Genomic DNA, 26,529 nt, shown 5'->3' on the forward strand with positions numbered 1-26,529 from the left:
CTTTGCCTTGTGGTTTTTTGTTACCGTTGTGGTGCTTTTTGGTTGTTGGTTTTTTTTTCCTGGGGGGAGCGCTTTAATTCAGGTTTTTATTTGGAAGAAACGCGCTTGGAGATCTGATTTATCTTGTGCAGGGGGGGGCTGGCGACCTGCTAGAGCCCTACAGCATCATCCTTCAGCAGCACAGCTTTGCTTTGCTTTTATTTTTTTTTTTTCCCCTGGGGGGGGGTTACACGTGCTGTTCTCCCCCCACCCCCCCGCCGGCTCCTGAGGAGGAAGAGGAAGAGGAAGAGGAGGGGGACCCGCCCCCGCTCCCCCCGGGTGCCCTGCAGGCACTGGGCGGGGGGCTGCGGCACGTCTGGGGTGGGGGGCCGGAGATGGGGTGCTCTGCTCGCTGAGCTGGGGGGGGGGGCAGAGCCGAACCCCCCTCCCCTGAGCCGGGTCCCCCCCCCCTCCCCAAATTCCGCCGTCGGCTGCTGCTCCCGGCTCGCACGTGGTTGGATTTAGGGGATTTCTGCGGTTTTTTGGTGCTTGGTTTGGATTCCTTGTTATTTTCTTGCCGCGGGGGTGGCTCGGGGCCCATCCGCCCCCCCCGGTTTTCTGGCTGCCCCCCACCTTACAATGGCCTCTCCGGAGAAGATGCCCCCCGGGCCGGCCGCTCTGCTCTGCTGCCTCTGCTCCCTGCTGCTCCCCGGTAAGTGCTGCCGGCACCGGGCTGGGGGGAAATATATATATATATATATATTATGTGTATATCTGCATCATGGGGGGGGGGGTTGCACCCATCTCCCCCCTCCAACCCCATCTAACCCCCCCACCCGGGGGCAGCCCCAGCCCTACTGTGCCCGGCTGGGACCCCCCCATCCCGCAGCCGCCACCTCCCCTGGTCCTCTGTGCTCCCCCCCCAGCGCAATGGGCAAAGATTAGAGTTTATTCCGGACTTAATAAAATGACAGCTTGTGCTGGCGAGCGCTCGCAGCGGGCTGTTTGCCGGGCCACGGAGTAGGGTGGCAGGGGGGGAGATGGGGCGAGGGGGCTTCAATCCCCCCCCCAGCCCCTTGTCTCCTTACTGCAGAGCTGCTTTAGCAGCAGGATCAGGGGCTTTATCCGCTATGATCCGCTCGCTTATCCCCCAGACCCACACCCGGGCACTTTCCCAGCCTGCGCTGAGTTGCAGGGCAATTGCTGCCCAGGTGGCATCATTTTTGGGGTGTGGGGATGGGGGTGCAGCCCCTGCCATTCCTCTGTTTCTTTCTGATCCCCCCCCCATGGGTTTTGGGGCAAGGGTTTTGGGGCTGGCGACGCTGCCTGCGGCCTGGGCAAGGGGGACCCCCGCTGCCTGCGCTCTCGCTTGCCCTGAGTTGCATCCAAATCACTGCCGTGCCATGGCCGAGCTGCGGTGACATCCCGGCTGCCCCCGGTGACAGCTCTGGGGCACCAGCACCTGCTGCTGGGGGCTTGTTTTGGGGAGCAAGGCTGGCGTGGGGTCACACACCTTGGAGGACATGGGTCTGGTTTCATGGATGATTTTTTTGTCTGGTTTTGGTGTAAAGCCAAGCCCCACAGATACTCCAGCCAAAGCCGCTTGGCCAAGCAGAAAGTGGGGGGCTGCCTGCAGTTTGGGGGGAGCCACCCAGACCCCTCCTGCCAGCCCGGCTCTAGCCGCAGGCTCGGCATGTCCTGGGGGCTGGGGACTGTGCTGCCCGGCTCAAATGAGACCCCCCGGGAGCTGGAGGGGTCTCTCGACCGTGCCCAGCTCCATTTCACACCTGCAGCCTGTGGCCAAGGCACTTTTAGGGCTCAGGCAGGGCGTTCTCAGGCATCTGCAGCCCTCCGAGGCTCTTTGGGGAGCTGCTCACCCACAGCGGTGAAATGAGGAGGAGGGGGGACGTTGGGAGCATTGCGGGGAGCTGGCAGGGGGTTCCCCCCCCTTAAAAAACTCTGACCCCAGCACAGGAGCAGGAGCCGAGCTGCTCCAGGCTGGTGAGCACCGTGACTTTAAGTAGCATCCTTTGGGATGGCGGATGCTGCCCCTCTGTACCCCCAGCCTGGGTGTTCCCTGGGGTGCTGCCAGGGCAGAGCTGTCGTGTTTGGGACCCCCAGGTTCGGGGGTTTGCAGGCCAGGGGTCTGGCAGCGGCGGGGAAGCGCAATCTCCTGCTCTTCAATTTGCCTGGATGAGATTGAGCCGTGTGGGTCGGTGCTTCCCCATGGTGGGTGAGCTGCCGAAGGCATGAGGTGATGGGAGATGTCCCTATGGAAGCGATCCACCAGGAATCGCCTCCCGTGCGGGGGCTGGATGCAGCTCCCCCCTGCTCCCCATCCCCTCCTGTTGCTGCTGGGACACCAACAGCCCTGTGGGTCAGGCCTCGGCTTTATCCCAGGGCAGAATCTGGCCCCTGGGCTGGGGGGTGCCATGGGTGGGGGGTCCCCGTGGCCGTGATGCCAGCGTGAAGCGGGTGAGGGTGGCCTGGGCTGGATGCGGTGCCGGGGCTCGCTGCGCTGCCATGGGAGGATGCCCGTGGCGGCGGGGAGAGAAGCCTCTGCCAGGAGTTTTTCAGCTCGTTTCAGGATGCGCAGCTGCCCTCAGCGCCGCTTTGGCCTTTCCTGGACAAATTAAGGTCTCGGAGGGATCTGGAAAAAGAGCCTGAGAGCTCCTAGTTCTCCCAACCTTCCTTACAAATCGCTCGGGCTGGCCGCAGGGGTCAGCCGGCAGCGAAGCAGCACCCAGCTCTCCTGCCTGGGGATTTTTATTCCCTTTTCCCTTTTTTTTTATTTAAGAGCAACCCTCAGCGCCAGCCTCATCCCCGCTGTGCTCCAGGAGTCACTTGGCTGCCGGCCCTGGATCAGCTGCTTCCAGAAAGGGGTTTTTTGGCACCTCCGGGGTGGGATGGCCTCAGGGTGGCCCCACGGCTCGTGGGGGGGTGGATGGATGGATGGATGGACCCCGGGGCCGTGGCGCGGTGAGGGGTGCCGGTGGTGTGTGCTTGGTGTGGTTGTGCTGCGGGGCTGCAAGGGCCCTTTCGGGATGCAGCACTGGGGTTATTTACCCACCGGTTTGTGAAATAACTTGTGCTGCCCGTGGGGTCGAGCCTGGACTCCTGTGTCTGTCGCTGCCGCCTGCTGAGCCTCGTCCCTGCAGTGTGCCTCAGTTTCCCCTCTCCCGGAGGCAGCGCTCGCCCAGAGGCAGCGGTCCAGGGGTGCTGGGGTTATTCAGCATCTGTACTGGCATGCAAGACAGGCTTGGGGTCCTGCACTGCATCCTACAGCCCCGGCACCTACGTCCTGCTGCCGGTGGGATGGGGCTGTGCCGCTTTCCCTGTATCTCCCACCAGTTGTTTCCATGATGAGCCAAGTCCCAGGCATGGGGCTGGGGGTGAAGGACGATGCTGTGGCCAATGGCTCCATCCCTGGTGGGGGGGCTCCAGCCAGCGCATCCCAACCCTGGCAGGGGGGATACGGACCAGCCCTCCATCCCCGTTCCGGCTCAGAGCATCTCCCGGCTCAAGGATTGTCAGACCAGCAGGTGGAGATGTGCAATAACTCGCTGCCGAACCCCGAACGTACACCCGGCGTTTGCTCATTTAACAGCCCCCATCCCGGCCGTGCCCATGGGGTCGGAGTGGCCGAGCATCCTTAGCTCCAGCCAGGGGTGGAGAAGGAGCAATAGGATCTTTCCTCGTCCCGGCAGGCAGGTGAGAGGACAGGATCTGGCCTCTGAGCTGGGTTAAACCTGCCACAAGTTTCACTTTGGTGCTGCAAAAAAGAGGGGTTATGCAAGGGCACCCTTTTGGCTCCGGGGTGTCCTTGCGTGACCCCAGGGCCCGCTCCATCTCCCCCCCAGCCCCAATACCTTAAATCCCTTGTGCTGGGACATGGGGGTGTGAAGTTGGGCACCCCACTGGGAAATTGCCTTTTCTTCTACCCCTTTTTTCCTCTTGGTGTTGTCAAGGAAAGAGAAAGAGGATGAGGGATGCTGTCGGCGGCATGATGGAAATCCTCCGAGCATCAGTCGCAGGGTTTGGCCCTGGGGGTTTCGAGATGTGTTAGGTGCCTCGATACCCTCAGCCAGAACCATCCCTTTGTGTGTGTGTGTGTCTGTGTGAGCACGATGCAGCACCCTGGGCTCAGCCCTGGGGGAAACTGAGGCAGGGCATTGGACAGCAGCAACCCCCTGGCTGGGGATTGCTCAGCGATTTTTAGGAACCTGGCTGTTTAGGTTGGTTTTTTTTTACATGCTACTATTTAATTCACCCCACTATGGCCAGCTGCTAAGGTCCCTCCTCACCCAACCTCCCTGCACCCTAAAAAGAGGAGGAAAGGAAAGACCAACGCAGCCGAGTCCCTGCAAAGCATCCCTGGTGTTGCACCAGCACATCCCAACTCCATCCCCTCCCGTACCCCCCCAAGCTCTAACAGAGGTGGGCAGCGGGACGTGGCCTCATCCTGGGAGATGCGGGGAGATGATGAGTGAGGGAAATGGTGCTTACGTGGTGTTAAATGATTATTTTTGGCTCCTGGCCGAAATTGCCTGCGATGGGGGTGCGGAGGGATTGGCGAGTGTTCCCCTCGCGCCCGGCGCTGCTGCTGTACGAGCATCCCATCCATCTGGAAAAGGTCACTCTCGCTAATTTAATCAGCGTCTTTTATTATTAAATACATGGCTCTGCTAACGAGCAGCCCGCCAGGGAGGGAGGGAGGTGGCTGCTCCTGGGGTGGGACACGCTGCAATGGGGCTGGGGACCCCGGTGGTGCCTTTGGGTCCCTCACGGGGAGTTTCTCCACGTGCGACACCAGAAAGAGAAATGGTTTGATGGTGTGAAGTGAGGCAGGGCCTGGTGCTCCTCGCCAAGGGGAGAGGAGGTTGGAGCTCAGTGTTTTCCCTGAAAACTGGGAGACACAGGGTCCTCCGGCTACGTTTGATGGTGGCCCAGCGACCCCCACCCTGGGGGAGGCACCAGCCAGGCTGGGGGATTGATGGGTTGTCACCTCTCCCCAAGATGTCCCGGGTTTGGGATGCAGAGGCTGCTCCTCGGGACGTGGCTCTCCTGGGGGCCAGAGAAGGGATTCTTTTATTTCTTTTATTTGAAGCTGTTGCCCACCCTGTTGCTGCTCCCCGCTGGGCACCCGTCCCTCGCCACGGCTGGGCGCGCAGCCCCTTGCTCGCTGATTTTGCCTCCCAGGAGGACACCGTAATCAAGGCAATTCGCAATCTTCCCGTCTCCTGCCGGCGAGCGTTTTCCCATCACTTGGACATATTTGCCATCCTTGATTTGTTGACAGCTCTGCTCGCAGCCTGCCGGGGAGCTGCGGGGGTGGCTTTGCCCCCGCTCGCAGGTGCTGTCACCTCCCGGCCCCTGCAAGAGTTAACGGGGCAGGTTTTGCCACGAATAGATGGGCTCAGCCAGGCTGGGCTCTTCCCCAGGACTGGCAAAAGTTGAGAATTGATCCATTTTTACTTTTTTTTTTTTTTTTTAAGGAAAAGCAATGTTTTCCCTCTTGAAGATAAATAAGCTTGGAAATGCAACACCCGCTGCTGGCAGCTCGGTGTGGCTGCGGGATGCGCTCCTCTCCGGGTACCAGCTGAATTAAGAAGGAAGGGGATCTGTTTGAGCCCTGCGTGTTTGATGTCGTGGCTGCTTTGCTGCGTGGCAGAGTCCTGAGCTGGTGAAGTCCCCAGCCCAGCGCCTGTCCTTGCTTTTGGGGCCGCCGGGGTGGACTGGGTTTATCTGCAGCTCCTTGGGTGCCTCTGGAATTGAATCTGGCTCTGAACGCAGCCTGACACACGTCACCGGGGGGGAGAATTAATCGGTGTCTGATCAGTGTGAAACGTGTTGCTTGGCACAGCCCGGGCTGGCGGTGGCAGCGGGGGGGGGCACAGCCCGGGGGATGTATTTGGTGTTGGGATTTGGAGGGTGCTGGGAGGATGTTCCAGCCTCCAGCCATGGGGGATCCGAGCAGGACACGCGGCTTTGGGGGGGTCATTGCATCACCTCCGCCCCAACACTGCGATGCCGGGGGCTGCTCCTTTTGGAGCCCCCAGGCACCTCTGTCGACATTCATGGTTGGGCACTTCCTCACCCTTTTTTCCGCCCTGCTTTTAATTAATTTCTTCATTTATCTTCTTCCTCCATAAAGGCCCTCTCCTCCTGTCCCCTGCTCTGTCCCTTGCTGTGATTTGTGGAAATTGCTCTAAAGTAGCTGCCGTGTAAAAGCCTTGCCTGCTCCGGGGATTTATGGCAGCCTGCGCCTCTGCACGGCACATCCCCTTTAGGCCATATTTATTTATTCCTTTAGGTTCCTTGCTTTTTTTTTTTTTTTCCCCTCCCTTTTAATAATTTCCTGGAGGAAATGCTGAGCTGAGCACCGCAGCCTGCTGTGCCGCTGGGAGGGTTCCCTTTCACTTAATGCTGCCAGCCCCAAAATACAGGCTGTGTGCTGGCCTGGGGCTGAGCCCCACCAGCATTTCTGATTTTATCGCTTCTGCTGATGAAGCCAGGCTGGACCTTTTGGAGGGGGAGAAGCCTCAAGGACCTAAAAGAAAGGAGAGTTGAGCAGTGCCCACGAGGCACAAGCACAACCCTGTATTAGACACCAGATAATCCCCTTGGAGCCAGCGCTGCTGCTCACAGTGAGACTTGATTCGCTTTTCCTGGCCAGCACCCACCCAGTCCCTACCCTGGGCTGGTTTGGGGGAGCCTGGACCAGTTTAACCTCCTGGGTTGAGCCTTGTGGCCCTTGGTACCGAGGGGCTGCCCACTGCCGCGGCCGTGGGCAGAGCTGGGGGCCGGGAGCATCCCTGTGTCCCCACGTCCCTCCCTTCCCCGTGACAGCAGCCGGGGCGTCTCGCCGCCACGCACCAAGGGAAGGTAATTTTACATTTGTAACAATTATTCACTTAATTGAGTTCAAATTAGCTGGGACTGGAGATGGAGGCTCTCCACGCGTCGGAGGGAAGGGCGAGCTTGTTGTCTTTTATGTTGCTGAAAACAATCTTCAAGGCTCCGGCTGCTGGGAAACATTTCGGAGGTTTCCACGAGGGGCCCGCCTGTATTTTCTAATTTTGGCTTGGGTTTTATTACTGGCTGTTTTTTTTTCCCTGGCTGTGTGGAAGCACGGAGTGGAGGGAGGCTTGTGTTGGGGCTGACTGAGTTTTGGGTGGAGGCAGAGGCCTCAGTTTCCCCTTTTTGTTGGTTTTTGGGGTGTTTTGGGGTGCTGACCCCACTTGGGTGGGAGTGTAATGTGTCAGGGATCCGTGCTGCAGGGTGGGGAGGGAAAGGGATGGGTGCGATGTCCGTTCCCGGGACGGGTGGGGAGATGGTGTGTGAGCCCGACCCTTCCCTGGGAGCTGGGGCTGCCTCTAGCTGGAGCATCCAGCTGTTGGGCCATCCAGATGTGGGGCATCCCTGGTGTTTGGGGCCGTTGCCACTCGTGTTTCCCCTTTGTGCTTGGCCCTGATGGAGGCAGAACCTGGACCACCAGATTTTGGGGCTCTGAAGCCTCAGGCGGGGATCTGCGGGATGCTTGGGGGAGTGGGGTGGCTTCATGCTGGCTTGAAAGGAAATGCAAGTTGGGATGTTCGTGCTGGTGTCCTGGTGGGGAATAACCAGGCTGGGCTTCCTCCTCGGGCGCTGCGGGGTTTTGTTGTGGTCCCCTGGCTCTCAGCTTTTTGGGTGGACCCGTCACCCCATTGTCTCATCCGAGTGCTGACCCGTGTGGGGAAACTGAGGCAGCAGCATGTGCTGCCCTCGTCTTCCTGATTCAGGGGTGGGGTTGTCACCTTGTCACCCTGATATGGGGCAGGATCTGGGGAGAATAGGAGCACTAGTGGTCCCAGCATCACTGGTGGTCCTGGCAGCCCCATGGGAGGGACGTTGCTGCATGGCGAGGAGAAGCATCCCCTGCTTGTGTCTGCAGAGAGCCGGAGACCCTAGCTGTGCCCTGGGCTGCTGCGGTTGGCAGGGTCCCGGGGCCTGTGCCCGGGGTCTTTGGCCACTGAGGAAATCCCGCTGCCTTTTCCTCCCCTGGACAGGAATCCTGGTGACCAGTGACCTCTCCACATGAGTCCTGAGGCCAGGCTTGAAGCCAGCGTGAAGCCCCCTGCCACGGCCAGCTACACAGCCCCCTGCCACCCCCCGCCAGCCCTCCTCGCAGCCCTTCCCAGCTATTTAGTGAGGGGTTTTACCATCATGTCAGCTCAGGCCCTTGCTGTATGGGTGACTTTCCCAGCTTGCTCCGAGGCAGGACCACCACGGGAGCCCAGCCACGTGTCTCCCATCACCGGTATTTCAGCACCTCCCTCGGAGCTGTGTTTGGCCCATTGGTGCCCCAAGCCCCCAGCGCTGCCCGTTAACACCGTGAGAGGTTTTAACCCTCCTGGCATGACTTCAAACCTCCCCTCCATCTTCTTCTCCAGCGCTTTTTCCTATATGCTCTTCCCCTCCTAAGTGGGCATATACGTGCTGGGAGCCCCCCGCCGCGTCCCACGGGATGAGCTGGGATAAAGATCCCCCCCGGAGCGTGGCTAAAGCCATCCCCATGGCAGGGGGCTGGGGCTGAGCTGGAGCTCAGCGCTGGCTGTCGGTGCTGGATAAGGAGAAGAGGAGGAGGAGGAGGAGGCGGCTCTTCAGCCTTGGGATGGTAGATAGGAGCAGTGATGGGGCTGGCGAGGCTGCAGTGGGGGTAGGATGGAGGGGCCAAGCCACACTCCCCCCGTGACCCCTTTGCTGGTGATCCGAGGCAAGAAGGGAAGGCGAACGATCCGCTGTGTCCCCCCAGCCATAGCTGCGTCCAGGCTGTCCCTCAGCCTCTTTTCCTCCATGTCCGCGGGTCTGTCTGACCCCAGCACCCCCAGGCAGGGGGGACGGAGCAGGAGGGCGGCCGGTAGTGACCAAAACCCTGCGGTGGGGCCATCAGTGATGGGCAGGGGCTTTTGGTGCTGCTTTTTTGACCCCGGGGGGGGGTCTTCTTGGTTTTAAGGCAAGGCTGGAGGGTGCTGCCGCTGTCCCTGCGTGCCCTCGTGGGCGGGGGGAGCGGCTCAGCACATCTGGCCGGTGCAGGGCACATCTGGCCGGGCAGATGTGGGGGCTCAGCGAGGGGGTTGCTGGCAGTTTCCATCTCCCTCTCTTCCCCTCTCTCCCCGCCGGGGGTCTCAGGTCACACTGGCTCCCTGCGGGCTGCTGTGGGGTGGGAAGGAGGGGACACACGGGCATCCCATCCCATCCCACTGTGGGGCTGGGGTGGCTCCTCAGCCCGGGGGGCCCAGGCAGCCCCCGGGCCGGTCGGAGCCTGGCCAGGCACAGACATCTGCTTTGTCGCTTGCGGTGCTGAGATGCGAGGGTGGAAGGACCATATGGTCCCCTCTGCGCCGGCCTAATAAACCCGGGAATGCAGGTCAGGCGCTGCAAATCCCGTTAACCACAGCAGGCTGCAGAGCAGAGCCAGCAACCGGGGGCTTAACCCTTGTGCCCCCCAAACCCAGCCAGAGGTGGGGGCACAAGAGCCGCCTTCCCTTCCTGGGGCTGCGAGAAACCAGGGCAGGGGCTGGGCACAGTGGTGTGGGGAATGGAGTCTCCTGAGCTGTTTTGCTTGTCTGTCCATCCTTCCATCCATCCTTTCTCCTTCATCCATCTTCCTTCCATCTCCTGAGCTGTTGTGCTGTCCATGCTTCCTTCCATCCTTTCTCCTTCCATCCTTTCTCCTTCCATCCTTTCTCCTTCCATCCTTTCTCCTTCCATCCTTTCTCCTTCCATCCTTTCTCCTTCCATCCATCTTCCTTCCATCTCCTGAGCTGTTGTGCTGTCCATGCTTCCCTCCATCCATCTTCCCTCCATCCATCTTCCCTCCATCCATCTTCCCTCCATCCATCTTCCCTCCATGCTTCCCTCCATCCTTTCTCCTTCCATCCATGCTTCCTTCCATGCTTCCATCCCTTGCCTCTCCCTCCTCCTAGAGCTATTCTCTTGCTGTCCAGCCATTTCTGATCTGCCTGTCTCCATCCATCCATCCATCCATGCACCCTCCATTCTCTCTGCTGGCTCATCTATCCTTCTCCACCCTTTCTTCCTTGCTGCCTAGCCATGCATCCATGCATCTCCTTCCTCCTTTCTCCTTCCCTCCCCACCCTCTGTCCCTCCGCAGTGCAGAGGCTCGAGCTGGCCTGGGCTGTGGCCCACCCTCCTGGCTCCCACCCCAGGCTGGGTACGGCCGGGTCAGACCCTCACCCGGCAGGATGAGTTTATGGCCAAGGAATGGAGGCGCCGGTCCCGTCTCCCTCCCGGCGACAGATTACGGCATCATTTAAATGCATTTTGTCTGTGGAAGGAAATAGCTTCTCTGGGTGCCAGCAATCCTCCTGCACCAAGCTAATCGTGACCGTCGCGTTAATCGTGACCGTCACGTTAATCTCCACCCCAGCTCATCCCTGCTCCCTTCCCTCCTCCGGCACGGCCGGGGTGCAGGTCTGTGCGTGGGCTCGGTGCCGGGGCCACCCCGGGTGCCAGGCCTGAGCCGTGCAGGGTCCCCAGCACCCGTCTGAGAGCCCTGCGGGGAGGAGAGGGGCTTTCCTCACCCCCCGGCACACAACCCTTCGGTGCCACCAGGGGATCTCTGCGGCAGGGAGGGAGGAGCGGGGGGCTCGGGCTGGGGGTCTCTGCCACGAGCCGGGGCTGGGGGCTGAGTTGCAGATAAAATACCGGCTGCTTTTGCCCTCGTGGTGCAGTTGGGGGGCAGCGGGTGCCCCTCGCTGGGTGCTGGCAGGGCGGCATGGAGGGTCTGCCGTCCCCCTGCCCAAGGGACAGAGGGTGACACCGGGTGTTTTGCACCATCCCCAGGGTGGGTGTCACTCGGGGCTGTGCTGCGCGTTGAGTCGGGTGTTTTTTGGGTGGGTTTTCTTTGTGAAATGACCTGATCCTTCCCCGAACCCCAGAGATTTTTAAGGGATAAGAACCGATGCTATTTCAATGGTCAGGTAAACACAGCCTCCTTCCCTGCCCGCCCGTGCCTCCTGCTGTCCTGCCCGTACCTCACCCAAGCGGTCAGGCTCACGTTGCTGCAGCTGATGGATCCTTTTCCACAAATAATCTTATGTCTTGGGGAAAAATCCCCTTTTGCAATGGCTGGGGATGGCAGGAGCAGCCATGTCAGCGTCAACCGGGATGCCGGGAGGACACAAACCTTCACGTTTCGTGGCAGAAAGAAACCTCCATGAGCTGGAGGAGCAGAGAGCCCCTTGCTGGTGGTTATTTCTGAGCAGAGTGGCACCCATGGGTGCTTCCTGGGGCTCAGCACCTCTCCTGCAGCTCCTGGCTCTTGGGTAGGTGGGGGAACAGAGCCGGTCATTAGCCATTGGAAGGGGCTGCCCAGGGAGGTGGTGGAGTCACCATCTCTGGAGGGGTTTAAGAAAAGACTGGACATGGCACTTAGTGCCATGGTCTAGTTGCCATGGTGGTGTCAGGGCAATGGTTGGACTCGATGATCCCAGAGGGCTCTTCCAACCTCATTGACTCTGTGGGTGAGCAGGACGGGCTCAGCAGCCGTTGGTGAGCGGGGTGAGCATGGCAGGCACCGGAGGTGTGCCCACGGCAGTGCCGGCACAGTGGCCTCATCGGTGATGCCAGCGGTGTGTCCCCAGCGTCCACGCGGCCCTGGGGAATTCTCTGCCTGGCTCTCAGACAAGTTTCATCCCAGATGGCGCAGCTGTGGCTGCTGCCCCGTCCCTGTGTGAGTGCTAATCCTTTTATGAGCCCTCTAAGCTGCTTAACTCCCCGTGCCCCGCAGCGGAGAGTTCCCCGGGTGGGCTGTGGGATCCTGCTTCCCCTTCAGCCCCGGGGGGCCTGACCAGGGCTGGGGGAAGCCACGGGGTCCCGGCACGCTCCGGGGAGGGGGCCGAGCCGTCACACCTGCACCTTTTGCTGCCGTTTGGCACGGGTAATCCGGGCTCTCCTGCTCGGGAGCCGCTTGGGAGCGGATGCAATCAGTGCCAGGAACAGGGGGTGCGGGGGGGACCCAGGCCCCTGGGAATCGCTGGCAGCTGCTGATGGATGCGAAGACCTTGAGATGTCTTCCAGGCTCCCGGCGCAGCGTGTGCCACCAGCCCGGCTCCGCACCGGCCGCCGCTGGCAGTGTCTGCTGTAGCAGAAGGGTTTTCGGGGGGTTTCTCCCCGCTTGCCGGCTGCGGCAGCGGGGTAGCCGCTTCCTCCGAGGGGCTCGGGCAGCTCCAGCCCCCGGGAGCGCATGGCTGGCAGGCACTGCCCGCTGCCTGCTCTGCCTGTGGGGTGTTTATTCTTTTTATTTTAAGGTAAAAATGGTCAAAACGAAGGACAAAAGGGATTTCCTAAGAGCCATTGGACCTGGGTGCTGCTGGGGTTTGCACAAGGTGGCACCAACATCGTCTGCGTCGCTTTTCCACCAGGTCACGTCCATGCCTGGAAAAACTGGGGCTGGGCCAGCTTCGGGGCATGGGGACAGCACCGTGTGGGTGGCAGCCCTGGGTGGGTGATGGGTGACAGACTGGCTGTGACACCACCCTTACGGGCAGCCTGTGGGGATGGAGCGGGTCTGGGGTGAAGGAGCTGCTTTATCCACCTTCCCCTTGTGATCTGGGAGCTAAAAGCAGGAGGAAAGTCTTGATCATAGATACTTGGTGGGATCTGCCAGCCAAAAATTAGCCTGGACCTGCCTGATTTTTGGTAACGAGCCTCTGGAGAAGCTCAGCACCCTTTTCTCCGTGCGTTTGGCAGCAGGGGTGTAGCCAGTGACACTCTGTTCCTGTGAGTGGGTCCGTGCTTTGTTGACCGGTGCCTTGGCATGGGTGTCAGGGTGGGTGACCAGCGCTTCAGGCTCCCCAGGGGCAATACCGAGGTTGGATGTGGCTTCAGCACCCCCTGGCCCAGCCTCAGGCAGCCCCTGGGCTTCCCTCCTTGCTGGACACCCCATCCCTTGCTGAGGGTGGGTTTGGTGAGGCTGGAGCCACCCGTTGGGGAGCACAGCGATGCCCGAGGTCCTGGGAAGGTGGTCTGCCTTTTTGGTTTGCAGGAGAGAAGCCCAGCCAGGCTCCTGCTGCCTTGGGAGGGGTCTGGGGGCTGAAGCACCAGCTCCTCCTTGCCATGGGGCTGGACTGCTCCCACCTAGGTCTGCTCTCCCTGCTCTGGGGCTCAGGAGATGCTCTGGAGGGTGATGCCCCACGCTAACTCACACTCTCCATCCCTTTCGCAGCCCACGCCAAGGGACCAGCCCCCAGCCCCGAGCCCGCCGAGCCCCCCAGTGCCATCACGCTGCCCGTGAGCTACCGCCTGTCCAACACGCGCTTGGCCTTCTTCCTCAAGGAGGTGGGAGCCAGCCCGACGGGCAACGGCAGCGCTCCACTGCAACGCGCCGAGCCCTTCGTCGTCTTCCAGACCAAGGAGCTGCCCGTCCTCAACGTCACCCTGGGGCCCTTCAGCACGGGGCTGGTGCTGCCCAAGGAGCAGCTGCAGCCCTCCAGCACCCTGGAGGTCCCCGACCGCCTCACCGTCAACTGGAAGGTGCGCGCCTTCATCATCCAGCCCCGGCTGGTGGCCAGCCAGCCCGTGGTCCAAGTGCTCTTCTACGTAGCCGGCCGGGATTGGGATGACTTCGACGTCACCGACCGCCTGCCCTGCGTGCGGCTCCACGCTTTCCGCGACGCCCGGGAGATCAAGAGCTCGTGTCGGCTGCGGGGCAGCCTGGCCACGTGCCTGGTACAGGCGGAGCTGCCCCACGCCTGGTTCGGCCCCTCGGCCGTGCCGCTGGGCAGGCGGAAGAGCCCCGAGAGCCTGGAGGTGCCGGGCGAGAGCCAGCAAGCCGAGCTGTACTACACCCTGCACGCCCCCGACGGGGCCGGCCAGTGCCTTGGGGAGACGGTCGCCCGCCGTGGGGCCGGCGGGGCCAGGACCGAGGGTCCCACGCAGCACCCGCTGCTGCGCATCGGCAGCGTCAGCCTCCTGCAGCCGCCCCCCGCGCCGCCCACGCAGGAGCATCGTCTGGATGGCAACGTCTTCATCCGCCTGCCCGACAAGCCCCTCAAGCCGGGCGAGGTGCTGAGCATCCTCCTCTACCTGATGGCCAACTCCACGGTGGAGCACTTCACGCTGAGGTGAGGGCCTGGGGGTGGTGGTTTCTGCTGGGCTGTGTGGGCAGGAAGGAGAGGATGAGGAGGGTGTGTTGTATTCCTCTATTAGGGATAGTGTAGCCAGCTGGTCTAGGGAGGTGATGGTCCCTCTGTACTCGGCACTGGGGAGGCCGCATCTCAAATCCTGTGTCCGGTTCTGGGCCCCACACTTCAAGAGAGATGTTGAGGTGTTGGAGCGAGTCCAGAGGAGGGCGACCAAGCTGGTGAAGGGTCTGGAGGGTCTGACCTACGAGGAACAGCTGAGGGAGCTGGGGGTGTTTAGCCTGGAGAAGAGGAGGCTCAGAGGTGACCTTAGTGCAGTCTACAACTACCTGAAGGGAGGTTGTAGCGCAGTGGGAGTCGGCCTCTTCTCCCAGGCAACCAGCGATAGGACAAGAGGACACAGCCTCAGGCTTCACCAGGGGAGGTTCAGGTTGGACATTAGGAAGCATTTCTTCTCAGCAAGGGTCATTAGCCATTGGAAGGGGCTGCCCAGGGAGGTGGTGGAGTCACCATCTCTGGGGGTGTTTAAACAAAGACTGGACATGGCACTTAGCGCCATGGTCTAGTTGACATGGTGGTGTCAGGGCAATGGTTGGACTCGATGATCCCAGAGGGCTCTTCCAGCCTGATCGATTCTGTGATTCTGTATTTATGGGACCTGCCGGGCAGTGGACCGGGTCTGGCAGGGCTTCGGGAAGGTGAGGGAGGCCGGAGGAGCAGCTGGCACGTGGTTGTGCAATGTTTTGGGGCTTTGCAGTGGGCACGTGTTGGAGGGAAGGGAAGGGTGGTTCATCTAGGGTTTCCATCACCACTATGGACTGCTGCCTTCGCCCTCCCAGTGCTCCCAGTTGCACTGGGATTAAGGCCCCGCCAGCAGATGTGGGCTTGTTCACAGCCACTTTGGGGACGAGGTGCGATGTGGCCGTGGGGCTGGTGCAGGGGCTCCCCGTGTCCCCCCCCATCCTGCCCCAGAGCCAGGGTGGGAGCAGAATGGGGCAGTGAGTAGGAGGGGCTGAGCACCCTGGTGCGGGGTGACCCCCCCTTGCTGCATGTCCCTAAGGATGGGGGGGACGAGCCCCAGCCCCATGTCTTCAAAGGGCATTTACAAGTGTCCCTGTGGCCACCGGACCAGCAGCGAGACCCTGGCATGGGGTGACATGGCACTTGAGGCTCCCCTGTCCTTCACCCCGGGGATGCCCAGCCCAGAGGGGTGTTACTGGGGCTGCGGGACCAAACTCCTGCCACAGGGGTGCTGGGGGGGCAAAACCCTGTGAAAAAGAGGGGCTGGGGTGGGCTCAGCCCCACAGCTGAGCTGCCAGCCTGGGGGATGTTTTTGAGACCCAGGGGATCCATGGCAAAAAATCCCCGTGCCCATGGCAGGGTGCCCGGAGCGGGGGGTCCAGGGGTGCTCAGGGGGTGCAGGGGTGCCCAGGGCAGAGGGTCCAGCCCTGACTGTCGCTCTCCGCAGGGTGAAGGCCAAGAAGGGTGTCAACCTGCTCAGCACCAAGTCGAGGAGCGGGCAGTGGCTGGTGAGCTCGGAGCTGCTGACGGGCGGCAAGCACTCCACCGCCACCGTCGATGTGGCCAGGGCGGATGGCGCCGGGCCCAGGTAAGGGACCCCCTGGCTCTGCCCCCCTCAGCACTGGGGGGGTTGGGGAAATTGCTGGGGTTTGGCCCAGAGCGGTTCTCCCCTTGCCCCACCCTGGGTGCCTGGTTGGCAGCGGTGCCACAGGGGTGCTGGCAGGGGAAACTGAGGCACGGTGGTGCATAGCCTGGACCGTGGGACTTGGAGGCATCGAAGAGGGATGAGCAACTTTGGGGTCAAACCCTCAGCCCAGCTGAGGTCGAGGTAGGTCCCCCCGATGTGGGAAGGGACTTAATTTTGTGTGTGGCTTTTAACCTCGGCCGGCACCGTGCAGCTGGGTAAAGGGCAGGTGAAGGAGGGTTTCGTGGCCCAGCTCTGACCTGGGATTGCCTGGCCGTGTCGGATCCTGGTGGGCACATGTGGTGGATTTTGGGGCTCAATTGTGAAGCCATGGAGGATCCCCCAGCTTGGGGTGGAAGTATTTTAATTTTTTGAGAATTTTTAATACCATGAGAAGCAGCAGCTCTTTGCTGTCTATGCTGGTGTCTCCTCCGGGAAGGAAGGGGAGCAGTCCCCAGGCAAGGTCCCCTCTGGGCCCTCGGGTGGTGGCTGAGTGTCAGGTGGGGAGCAGGAACCGAGGCAGCACCTGAGACGGGCAGACCCTGCTCAAGACAAGGACGATGCCCGTTCCTGGGGCTTCGGGCAAGGCTCGGGTTGGTTGAGGAGAGTCCAAGGGATAGAAATGAGAATGATCTGAAGGAGCGAGGACACACAAAGCTGAGTTGAAGACCCAGAGGCTGCTCAGCCTGGAGAAGGGGAGACGTGGCACTGGCCTGTGGGGGCAAGGGGCAGCTTTGCTCCTCGCATCCAGCTGGGCAGGACGTGGCGAGCAAGGGCAGGAGCTGGGCACCGGCTCAAAATCACTGGCAGGAAAGACTTTGAAGTGCTGGAAAGAAATTGTTCCCGGACTACGACATCTCCATCACTGTGTCCCTGGGGACAGGGAGACAAATGTTTCCGGGAGCCGCGTTAAAGCGAGTCGATGCGCTTGAGCTGTTCCTGCCCTCGGTGTTGGAAAGCTCCCCGTACCTCTGTCCCCACGCCAGAACTGGGCGCAGCCGGGGACAGAAAAGGAGATCCTCAGCTCTGACTGCTTTGCACATGAGCTCCAAAGCTGGCTGCAGAAACCCCTCCAAAGGGCTTGCCTGGGGGGTGGATTTTCCTTTACCCCACAGCTTTGCTCCCAGGTACAAAATGCAACCGCGGCACCCGAGCCCGCAGCCCCATGGCTGACATCGGAGTGTCCCCAGGGCCACGAGCCCCCCCATCCTCTGCACGGCCACCCCAGTACCCCTGCGTGCGGCTGCCAGACGGGCCGGGAGACAGGTCCTCTCCTCTCCCCATCTGCCGCCGCCGCTTCCCATCAGCCTGGAAAGGTTAGAGCCGGCGGATGAATCTGAAGTGATTACAATCAGCTTTGAGACAAACAACTCCATCAAATATTAACGGGACGGAGGGTGTGAGTGACTCAAAGCCGTGTTGCCCTCCGGGCTGTACAGCCGGAGGAGTTTGCTTCTCCGGGGCTCTGGGGGCTTTTGGCAGTGCAGGGAGGGGGCGAGGGCCCTGAGCTTTGGGGTGATAATGGCCAATTTTGGGTGTTTTGCACCCCAGTAGCTGCACCCTACGTTATTTCCCCGATGTGGGCAGCCCGGCTCTTGTCTGTGCCGTGGCTGAGAGCAGCCAATGCTCGGGGAGGGCAGAAGGTGGTGGCTGGCCCCTGGCAGGGCTCCTGGGACACTGAGGGGCACCCCGTGGTGAGGAGTCCCAGCCGGACTGCCGCTGGCACAAAGCCGCAGCTCTGGGTCACCTTTGAACCTGGCTGTCCTGGTTCAGCAGCGCTCAGCCTCTCCATCCCGTCCTGCCTTGGGGATGCCCCAGCGTTCGCTCCCTGTCCCGTAGCTCCAGGTCTCGCTGTCCTCAGCAGCCACATTAAATGTGTGGGGTTTTAGTGAGCTGGTGGTTAACCCCTGCGGTCCCATCTATCTTCCCCATCCCCTTCCCCTCTGCCCCGCGCGTCCCCACGGCTGAGGGACAGCCCTGCCCCGAGTCCCAGCTCGGTGCTGTCCCATCTGCTCTCTGCAGTTGAGCCCCTTTCTCCCGTGCCTCAGTTTCCCTACGTGATCTCCTTGGAAGGGGCTGGAAAGTCAACAGCTTGGGCTGGGCTCTTGTATAAGGACTTATTTGCTGTCCCCAAGTGTGCTGCCCTCTTGGGTGTGGGACACTTGGGGTCTGACCTGCGGGAGGTGGGTGTGCAGGCGGGAGCAGCCCGGGGCGGTAAATCCGGCCATGCTGCCGGGAAGACAGAGCCAGAGGGGCAAGGGCAGCGCCTGCAGCCACCCACTGTCCCCTGGGGCCACGGCCACACGCTCACCCTGTGGTAATATATCACCCACAGCCTTGGGAGAGCGCCCGCTTGAGCCGCCGAGGTTTTTCTCCCGCTGGGGAGAGGCGGTGAAAAGCATTTCTCTCTCCCACGGGGATGTGGAGGTTCCTATCGGAGCAGCCCCCGGTGGAGTGGGTCCCTCTGGGAGACGTGGGGACCCCCAAGAAGCGACCTGGTGGGGATGCTCTGCATCACTACAGGGGACTGCCTGGCGCTGATCCTGGGGCATCTGCAGGACCCAGGGCGCCCAGGTTACCATATTCCCCTCCTGTCCCCCTGCCCAGGGATGGGGACTCCTCCTCCGAGATCATGCAGCTGGATTTCGAGATGGAGAACTTCACCAGCCAGTCGGTGACGCGCCGCATCATGTGGCACATCGACTACCGGGGCCGCAACCCCCCGCCCGACCTGGAGAAGGTGGTGACGGAGCTGACGGTCATCCAGAGGGACATCCGGGCCATCGTGCCCCTGGCCATGGTGAGCGGGTTTGGAGTCGTGTCCCTGCCCTCTGCTTAGCTTGTCTGGTTTGATGCTGGGGATGGGTTGGGTCCCCCTGAGGGATTTCCCACCAGCCCACCTGCCCCGTAGCACCTATACATCCATGCATCCCACCTACCTACTCACACACAAGTCCTGCTCTGCCCCAGGGCTGGAGCAGGAGAGGGGCCAGCTGGGATCTGGCCCAGGGGGACAGGCTGCCCTCTGACGTGACTGTCCCCTTTGCACCCCAGGACACGGAGATCATCAACACGGCCATCCTGACGGGGCGGACGGTGGCCATCCCCGTGAAGGTCATCGCCATTGAGCTGAGCGGCGTCATCGTGGATGTCTCGGCTATGGTTGAGTGCAAGTCCAACAACGAAGATATCATCAAGGTGGGTGTGGGGAGGGGGTGACCCTCGTGAGGGGCTGAGCTTCCCCAGGGGTGCTGACCCCGGTAGCAGCGCGGGCTGGAGCTGGGTGAGCTGATGGGCTGCACAAGCCCACCCCACGCCAAACATCATCCCCTTGGTGGCTTCAGTCCACGTGTGCCTCTCCCTGGGATCTGTCGGGAGGACAAGGCACTTGGTCACTGTCCCCGGAGAGGCCGTGGGCTGCTGGCAGCAGCAGTAACTGGGTTATCGCAGCACTTAGTGCTGATAAGGTGAAATACTGTCACCTCGCAGCGCAAGCTGCACGTTCCCATCAGCAGCTTCGCTCGTGCCTCCGGGTGACATTTATCTCCCACTTGGATCGGGTGCTGGGCTGAGCTCAGGCTGGGGCTGGGGGCTGGCCCCAGGGAGGTGTGGGGGGACAAGCTGGGGACGATGGAGGGAGAAGGGGGGGCTGAGGGAGAGGAGCAAGGTGGGCTGCACGGAGAGATGCTGATGAGACAAATGCAGCGGCAGCGACTGCCCACGCACCCGCCCCAGCCACCAAGGCAGCAGCCTGGCCTCAAATCCAGCCGTGATTTCCCCACCACCAGACCCGTTCATCCATATGCATCTTTCCATCCCTGTGTGTATCCATCTGTCCACCCGCCGTATCATTCCATCACCATTTCCACCCACCCACTCCTAGATGTCATCACCTTCTCCCAGACACCTCCTGCCCCTCTCCCTGTGCACACCCAGCCAGCCCACCCTCTCCACGTCCCTGCTCCGTCAGGGAGAGGCAGGGGCCATGCTGGGGGGCTGGGCTCCCCCATGTCCCCCAGGCCGGGGGACATAGCCCCTTCTCCCCTGCTTTGCCAGCAGCCACCGGCCGAGCCAGGGGTGACGGGCAGAGCCCTGGCCCCGCTGCCCCATGCCCTGGCCCCAGTGGGACTTGCTCTCCCCAGTGGTCCGTGGGCGGGTGACAGCCAGTGTCACAAACTGTTTACCCAAGTTCTTGACTAAAACTCCAATCCGTGGGATTTACAGCACCGGGTCTAATTTATGGAGGCTGGTCCTCCGCAGCGTGATAAAACACTGGAGCAATAATACACTTCAGGATGGACTCGGAGACACTTAAACTGTTTAATGTGCTGCCTTTCTGCTCGTAAATCTATTTACACGCTGTCCTCAGACCTGGGGGGAGCAGACACATGCACACAAGCCGGGATGAATAATACATGGCGCAGCCCTCCGGCCCCGCTCGCCTCCCGCTCGCCGCCCCGCGCGATTTCATGCTGAGTTATTTTGTGTTTGTGCCGGAGCTTCGTTTCCGAGGGAGCTCTCAGTTACCTGCTGAGATTGGGGAGTATGATTACGGTGTCAGGGCTAGAAACCCGTTACATAAATCAAAGCTCACGTAGCGGGATGCGCTGTCTGTTACTGTAAATAATTTAACGTGAAGGAGGGCTGGGGAGCTGCGTCCTGCCCAGGCCGCCTGTGGCTCGGTGGTGGTTGCTCTCGTGAAACGTCCTGGACCTGGTGGACACGGCTGTAAAAGTGCCAGGGCCACCCATGAAGGATGGTGGGAGAGCATGGGTGGGAGTTGTCACTCATCCCCTTCTGCGGTGACACGGGGCGACTGCTCAGCCCAGAGAGGAGGACCTCATCACTCAAGGTAGCGTAGAAATAACCCCCCTTCCCTGCCTGCCTTACGGCCTGGGGGACTGCGAACGTGTTGAGGGACACGCAGTGAGTGGAAGGGCTACCTCTGCTGCCAGCAATGCTCAATGGGAGATGTTGAACCTCACCTGCTATGTGAACCTTTCTTAGGAGCCCACCATCCACATCCACTTGGAGATCACCAGGAGCAAGTCAGCTCAATGGGCCTGAGGACCTTGGGGACCCTGGTCATCCACAGCCACTGCCAGCACCTCTGGCTGGCCAACATGGGGTCCTACCAGCTGTGGTGGCTCTTCCCACTCCCAAGGGCCTTGGAAAAGATGTGTCCCCTTGATCCCATGCTTGAGGCTGTGCCAAGGGGGAGCTCCTGGCTGCAGCAGCAGAGCCAGCAGTGCCTTGGCTTGGAGCCTGGGCAGACCTCAGCCTGTCGCTTCCCGACACCTTGCTGTCAAATGGGAAGTTTCTCCGAACAAGCACTTCATTTAAGAGCTAATCTGCAGTCCCTCCCTCACCAGGATGGGCCTGACGTGCTGGGATGTTTTGTTGTCATAGTCTCAACCCCCTCAATTGCAAAGCAAGCTGTCCCCAGGAGAAGATGCTGGGGGATTTCTTCGCTAAGGTAACGCAAGCAGCAGCCCATCATGTTTATTGTGATAAATGACACAATACCCCGAGCGCTCCTTTGCTGGAGGACTCGTCCAGGAGCTCATCTTTATTCAGACGCTGCCCCACCGGAGATGAGATTGTCTTTTCAGACTTGCTGAGCTGGTATCTCTGACAAGAAGACAAGGAACAAACTGTCCTGCATTGCTCTTCCCTCCCATGCCTGGGCAGTGGGGGCTTCCTGAAGAGCCCAGGTCCCCGGCTCTGCCTCTTCCACTGGCCCTGGGGACCACGGGCACCTCGCGGTGGGCTCCTGCAGCCGATACATGGAGCTCTTGTAGGAGTCAGGCCTGGCTCGTGGGCTCAGAAATACAAAGTTCCTGCAGGTGAATGACCACAGGTGCCCAAAGATAAGGTGGGGAGAGAGACAGTGATGCTATCACCTCCACTGTCAGCTACCGCTGAATGATACTCAACCCCTTATCAGCCATCAGAGAGTCCACGTGGGAGAGCAGCTTGGTGGAAACAAGCCCTTGGGAGCTATTGAGATGCGTGGAAAGGGGGTCAGGGTTGAGCTGTGGGGCTGCTGTGGGTGAGAGGTTGGAGGTTCCCCAGCCTGGTTGTCTCCTGCCACCCTTGCTGGGAAGGAGAAGGTGCTGTTGACCCTGATGGCCTAAGCTGAAGCACAGGCGATGCTGTAGTGGCATCCTCTTAGCTCCTTAATTGGCTCGGATCGGTCGGTAATGAGTGGCCCCCACAGGATCTATTTGTTTTATGGCGAATTTAACTAATGGCATTTGCATAAATGAGAATTAAAAAAGAGAAAGAGAGAGAGGGGGGGAGAGAGAGAGAGAAGATGAACATGAGGATTCAGGCGGACTCCAGGAAGCCCTTCCTGGGGTTAGCGGGAGGGATGGGGACGAGGCACGGGTGGGCACCTGCACATGGGCATGGGGCTGGTCCATGCTCACTGCCTTTGCTGTCTGGGCATGGGTGGAACAGATTTTGGGGCAAATGTCCACGATGAGCAATTTGCAACCTCTGTGGAGCACTTGTGGATGCTTCTAGCTCAAGCGTGGTAACGGGGTACAGTTCAGTGTGGGGGCCAAAGGAGCTGAAGCACCAAATGAAGGTGCCTGCAAGGGCTGGCAGAGAAGCTGGGTCAAGGGGAAATACATTTTGTAGACGTGGCGTTTGTGGGTCCACGCCTCTGAGCAGGAATCTTGAGGAGGAGAGAGCATCCCTGCTCCTGGGGCCACTGTTAACTGGGTGAAATTCTGCTCCTTGGGCACGTCCTCTGGGCAGCCTCCTGCCAGGATCTCTGGTGTGTCTGCGGGAGCGTTGCAACCTCCCCCATCCTCCTTTTTTCCCCAGGTCTCCAGCAGCTGTGACTACGTCTTTGTCAGTGGGAAGGAGTCGCGGGGCTCCATGAGCGCCCGGGTCACCTTCACCTACGAGCACCTCTCTGCCCCGCTGGAGATGACGGTGTGGGTGCCCAAACTGCCGCTGCACATCGAGCTCTCGGATGCCCGGCTGAGCCAAGTGAAGGGCTGGAGGGTGCCCATCCTGCCGGACAGGAGGTGGGTGCTGTGGAGCCACCGCACTTGGGGTCTGTCCATCCTGCGGAAGGCAAGGTGAAGGTGGTGGTAGTGGTCTCATTGCCTTGTTCAGCGCTTAATGAGGGGGTTTTAAAGATGACGGAGCCAGAGTCATTTTTCAGGGGTCCTCAGTGAAAAGGTGAGAGATCATGGACACAGGTTGCACAGTTGTATGGAAGGAGGAAAATTTCACAAATGAGGTTGGTCAAACGCTGGAGCTGGTGGGGAGCATCCTTGTCAACGGTCAAAACTTCCCTGGATGAGGCCAGGAGCAGCCAAGCTCCAAAGTTAGCCCTGCTTTGAGGTCTAGAGACCTCCAGCTGTCCATCCCAACCTGAGGTATCTTGTCCTCAGCCTCTTAGGGGGCAGAGATGCTGGTGACCCTGTTACCACATGCTGCTAAAGCCCTCAGAGACCTCACGGGCAACAGGCATCTTTTGGCCAGGAGCCACCATTTTTTGGTGACCTTGCGTTTCTCCCTGCCTGGCCACCCCTCTCCTTCCCTGGGGCGGCTGAAGAGCTGCGGCAGGAGGGAGCTTGGCAGCACTGCCCACCCACTGCCTCATCCCGCAGGTCGGTGCGGGACAGCGAGCACGAGGAGGACGAAGAGGAGCGGAAGCAGAGCCGGGGCTGTGCCCTGCAGTACCAGCACGCCACGCTGCAGGTCTTCACCCAGTTCCACACCACTGCGGCAGAGGGCACGGGGCAGGTGGTCACCATGCTGGGGCCTGACTGGCTGGTGGAGGTCACCGACCTGGTCAGCGACTTCATGCGCGTGGATGACCCGCGGGTGGCCCACATGGTGGACAGCTTCACGCTGGCCGGGAGGGAGCCGGGCACCACGCTCTTCAAGGTACCCCTCCAGACGCCCTTCCCCACCTCTGCCAGCTTGGCTGGGGGTGGCAGGCGGTGACGGGCACCCTCATCCCCTGCAGGTCGTGTCCCCGCTCATGGAGGCGGTGCTGGGCGAGACGCTGGTGACGGTGGCGGAGGAGAAGGTCAGCATCACGGACCTGAAGGCCCAGGTGGTCTCCAGCCTCTCGCTGTCCCTCCACCCCAGCCCTGGCAATAGCCACACCATCATTGCCCGGACGTCTGTGCAGCAGACCCTCAGCTTCTTCAAGCAGGTGAGGCCAGGGGGGTGCACTCAGGCTTGGGGGACCTGGTGGGGGACTTGGGGTGGGGTGAGGGCTCCATCTGCAAACCCTCCCTCCCAAATCCTGCCCGCAGTCATCCTGGCCCTCCACAGCACCCACTACCCACCAGACATCTTGGTGACCCTCAGAGCACCCCAGAAACCTTCATGCAGACCTGTGAACCAACCCTGCCCAGCCTGGGGCCAGGACACAACCATGGGGACAAAGGGGCCTGGAATAAATCCTATACAGCTCCCAGCCCAGCTCTGGTAACCACGTCTGGCACCTCTGGGGCTGGGCTTTGGGGTGAGCCTGGGCAAGCATGGGGAAAATTGAGGGAAGAACGGGCAAAAGGGAAAAACCAGGTGATGGTTGGAAGGAACAAGATGGATGATGGAGGGATAAAGGGCGAAAGGGTGAATTGGATGGAGAGAAGGATGCAAAGATGGAGGGATGGAGGGAGGGATGGACAGGTGGGTGCAGGTGGGACTGGCATCGTGCTGGGCAACCGGTGCCTGTGTTGGTCCCGCAGGAAGCGCTCCTGAGCCTGTGGATTTCCTACAGCGACGGCACCACGGCCCCACTGTCTCTCTACGACCCCAAGGACTACAACCTGGTGGTGAGCAGCCTGGATGAGAAGGTGGTCTCGGTGACCCAGGACCGGGCGTTCCCCTTGGTGGTGGCGGAGAGCGAGGGCTCAGGGGAGCTGCTGCGGGCTGAGCTGGTCATCTGCGAGAGCTGCCAGAAGACCAAGCGCAAGAGTGTGCTCTTCACAGCTTTGGCCAGTGTGCGGGTCCACTTTGGGTCCGAGGAGGACCCGACCTATGACTACGACCATGTGCCCAGCAAGCCGGGGCTGGTAGAGACGGGGGCGAGCACCACCCTGCGGGCAGAGGTGGAGAGGAAAGCGGAGCCGAGTGAGGACAGTAGGATGTCCAGCGCATCTCACCCCACCGAGGACTTCCCCACCATCCCCACCGGCTTTGTCCAGGTGACCAGGGGGCTGACGGACCTGGAGATAGGCATGTACGCCCTCCTGGGCGTCTTCTGTCTGGCCATCTTGGTCTTCCTCATCAACTGTATTGTCTTTGTGCTGAAATACCGGCACAAACGCATCCCGCCCGAAGGCCAGACCAACATGGACCATTCCCACCACTGGGTCTTCTTGGGCAACGGGCAGCCCTTGCGGGCTCACAATGACCTCTCCCCCCAGCCCGAGAGCCCAGGGAACCCCCTGGAAAATGTCCAGACCTGCTGCCACGGGGACCACCACAGTAGTGGGAGCTCGCAGACCAGCGTGCAGAGCCAGGTCCACGGCCGCGGGGACGGTTCCTCGGGGGGCTCCACGCGGGACCAGAGCGAGGACCCCCTCAACTCGCCCACCTCCAAACGGAAGCGGGTGAAGTTCACCACCTTTGCCACGCTGCCCTCCGACGAGCTGGCCTACAACTCCATCCCCATCGCTGATGAGGAGGACTTGGAGTGGGTCTGCCAGGACATGGGGCTGCAAGACCCCGAAGAGCTTCACAACTACATCCGCAGAATCAAAGAGATCGCTTAACACAGGGGCAGGGGGGACGGGGCGGGAGGGAGGGGGTGCCACGCCACGCCGTGCCACGCCATGCCACACCACGCCATGCCACACCATGCCAGCAGCTTCCCTGGGGCTGGAGACCCAAATTGGCTTCTCTCTTGTGCGTTTCCTCTTCCGCACATCTCACGTCCTCCCCACCGCCTTGGAGGGCATCCCCGGGGGCCTGTTTCTTTTCTTGCCCTTCACCGCATGGTTTGCCCAGGGGAGCCATCAGCACACATGCAGCCCCCAGACCCTCGAGGGGTCAGCAGCGGAGGCGAGCCGGGGGGCAGGAGATGGATGGGGGTCAAAGCCTTGGTGTGCGTACGCATGTCCAATGGGGCAGGACGATGCTGTGGGTCCTGCTGTGCGGGGGGTGGAAGAGGGGAGATGTCCCATCCCCCCAGGAGGTAGGTGGGGGCTTCCCCAAGGCCCCCCCGCTGCCTTTTGCCACTTGCACAATTTGGGGGGTGAGTGCTGGTTCAGGGATTCGCTGCCCCACGGCTGTTGGGGTGTTGGGGGTCTCCCCCAGCCAGACCCTGCTGCCCCACGCTGCGGGTGATGCTGGCTGAGGCAGGAGGGGAGGATGGCTGCAGGGGGGGCTGGAGCCCCATGGCCATGGGATTGGGTCACTGCTGTCCCCATCACCCACCGTGTCCCAGCCCCAAACGCCCAGCTCGCCCCGCTCCCTTTGCCGTGGGCTCTGGGGGGTGGTGACAGTTTGCCCCAGGAGCATCCCTTGGGGGCTGTGTGTGGCTGCCTCTGCCCCCCCCTCGCTGCCTGGGGGGGGCTGTGGCCCTGGGCAGGAGCGGTTTGGGGGCAGCCAGCCCACCTTGCCTCTCCCTCTGCACCCGGCTGTGGGGGCATCGCTGGACCCCCCCACCCAACAGCCCTGCTGGGACCCCCAGGGCCAGCCCCTGGTTTCTGCCAC

General features: G+C 61.2%; 1 protein-coding gene across 1 annotated transcript; it reads left to right on the forward strand.

Moving 5' to 3' along the window:
• The first annotated feature begins 328 nt into the window (after window positions 1-328).
• Window positions 329-25,590, forward strand: TMEM132E (transmembrane protein 132E). Its single transcript, XM_068415638.1, has 9 exons — window positions 329-691; window positions 13,211-14,108; window positions 15,595-15,735; window positions 18,439-18,631; window positions 18,886-19,029; window positions 22,666-22,871; window positions 23,463-23,742; window positions 23,825-24,016; window positions 24,558-25,590. The coding sequence occupies exons 1-9, from the start codon at window positions 619-621 to the stop codon at window positions 25,584-25,586; spliced, it is 3,156 nt and encodes a 1,051-aa protein (XP_068271739.1). The 5' UTR covers window positions 329-618; the 3' UTR covers window positions 25,587-25,590.
• Window positions 25,591-26,529: the final 939 nt, after the last annotated feature.

This window comes from Nyctibius grandis, chromosome 18, assembly GCF_013368605.1.
Source record: "Nyctibius grandis isolate bNycGra1 chromosome 18, bNycGra1.pri, whole genome shotgun sequence".
Lineage (NCBI taxonomy): Eukaryota > Metazoa > Chordata > Aves > Nyctibiiformes > Nyctibiidae > Nyctibius > Nyctibius grandis.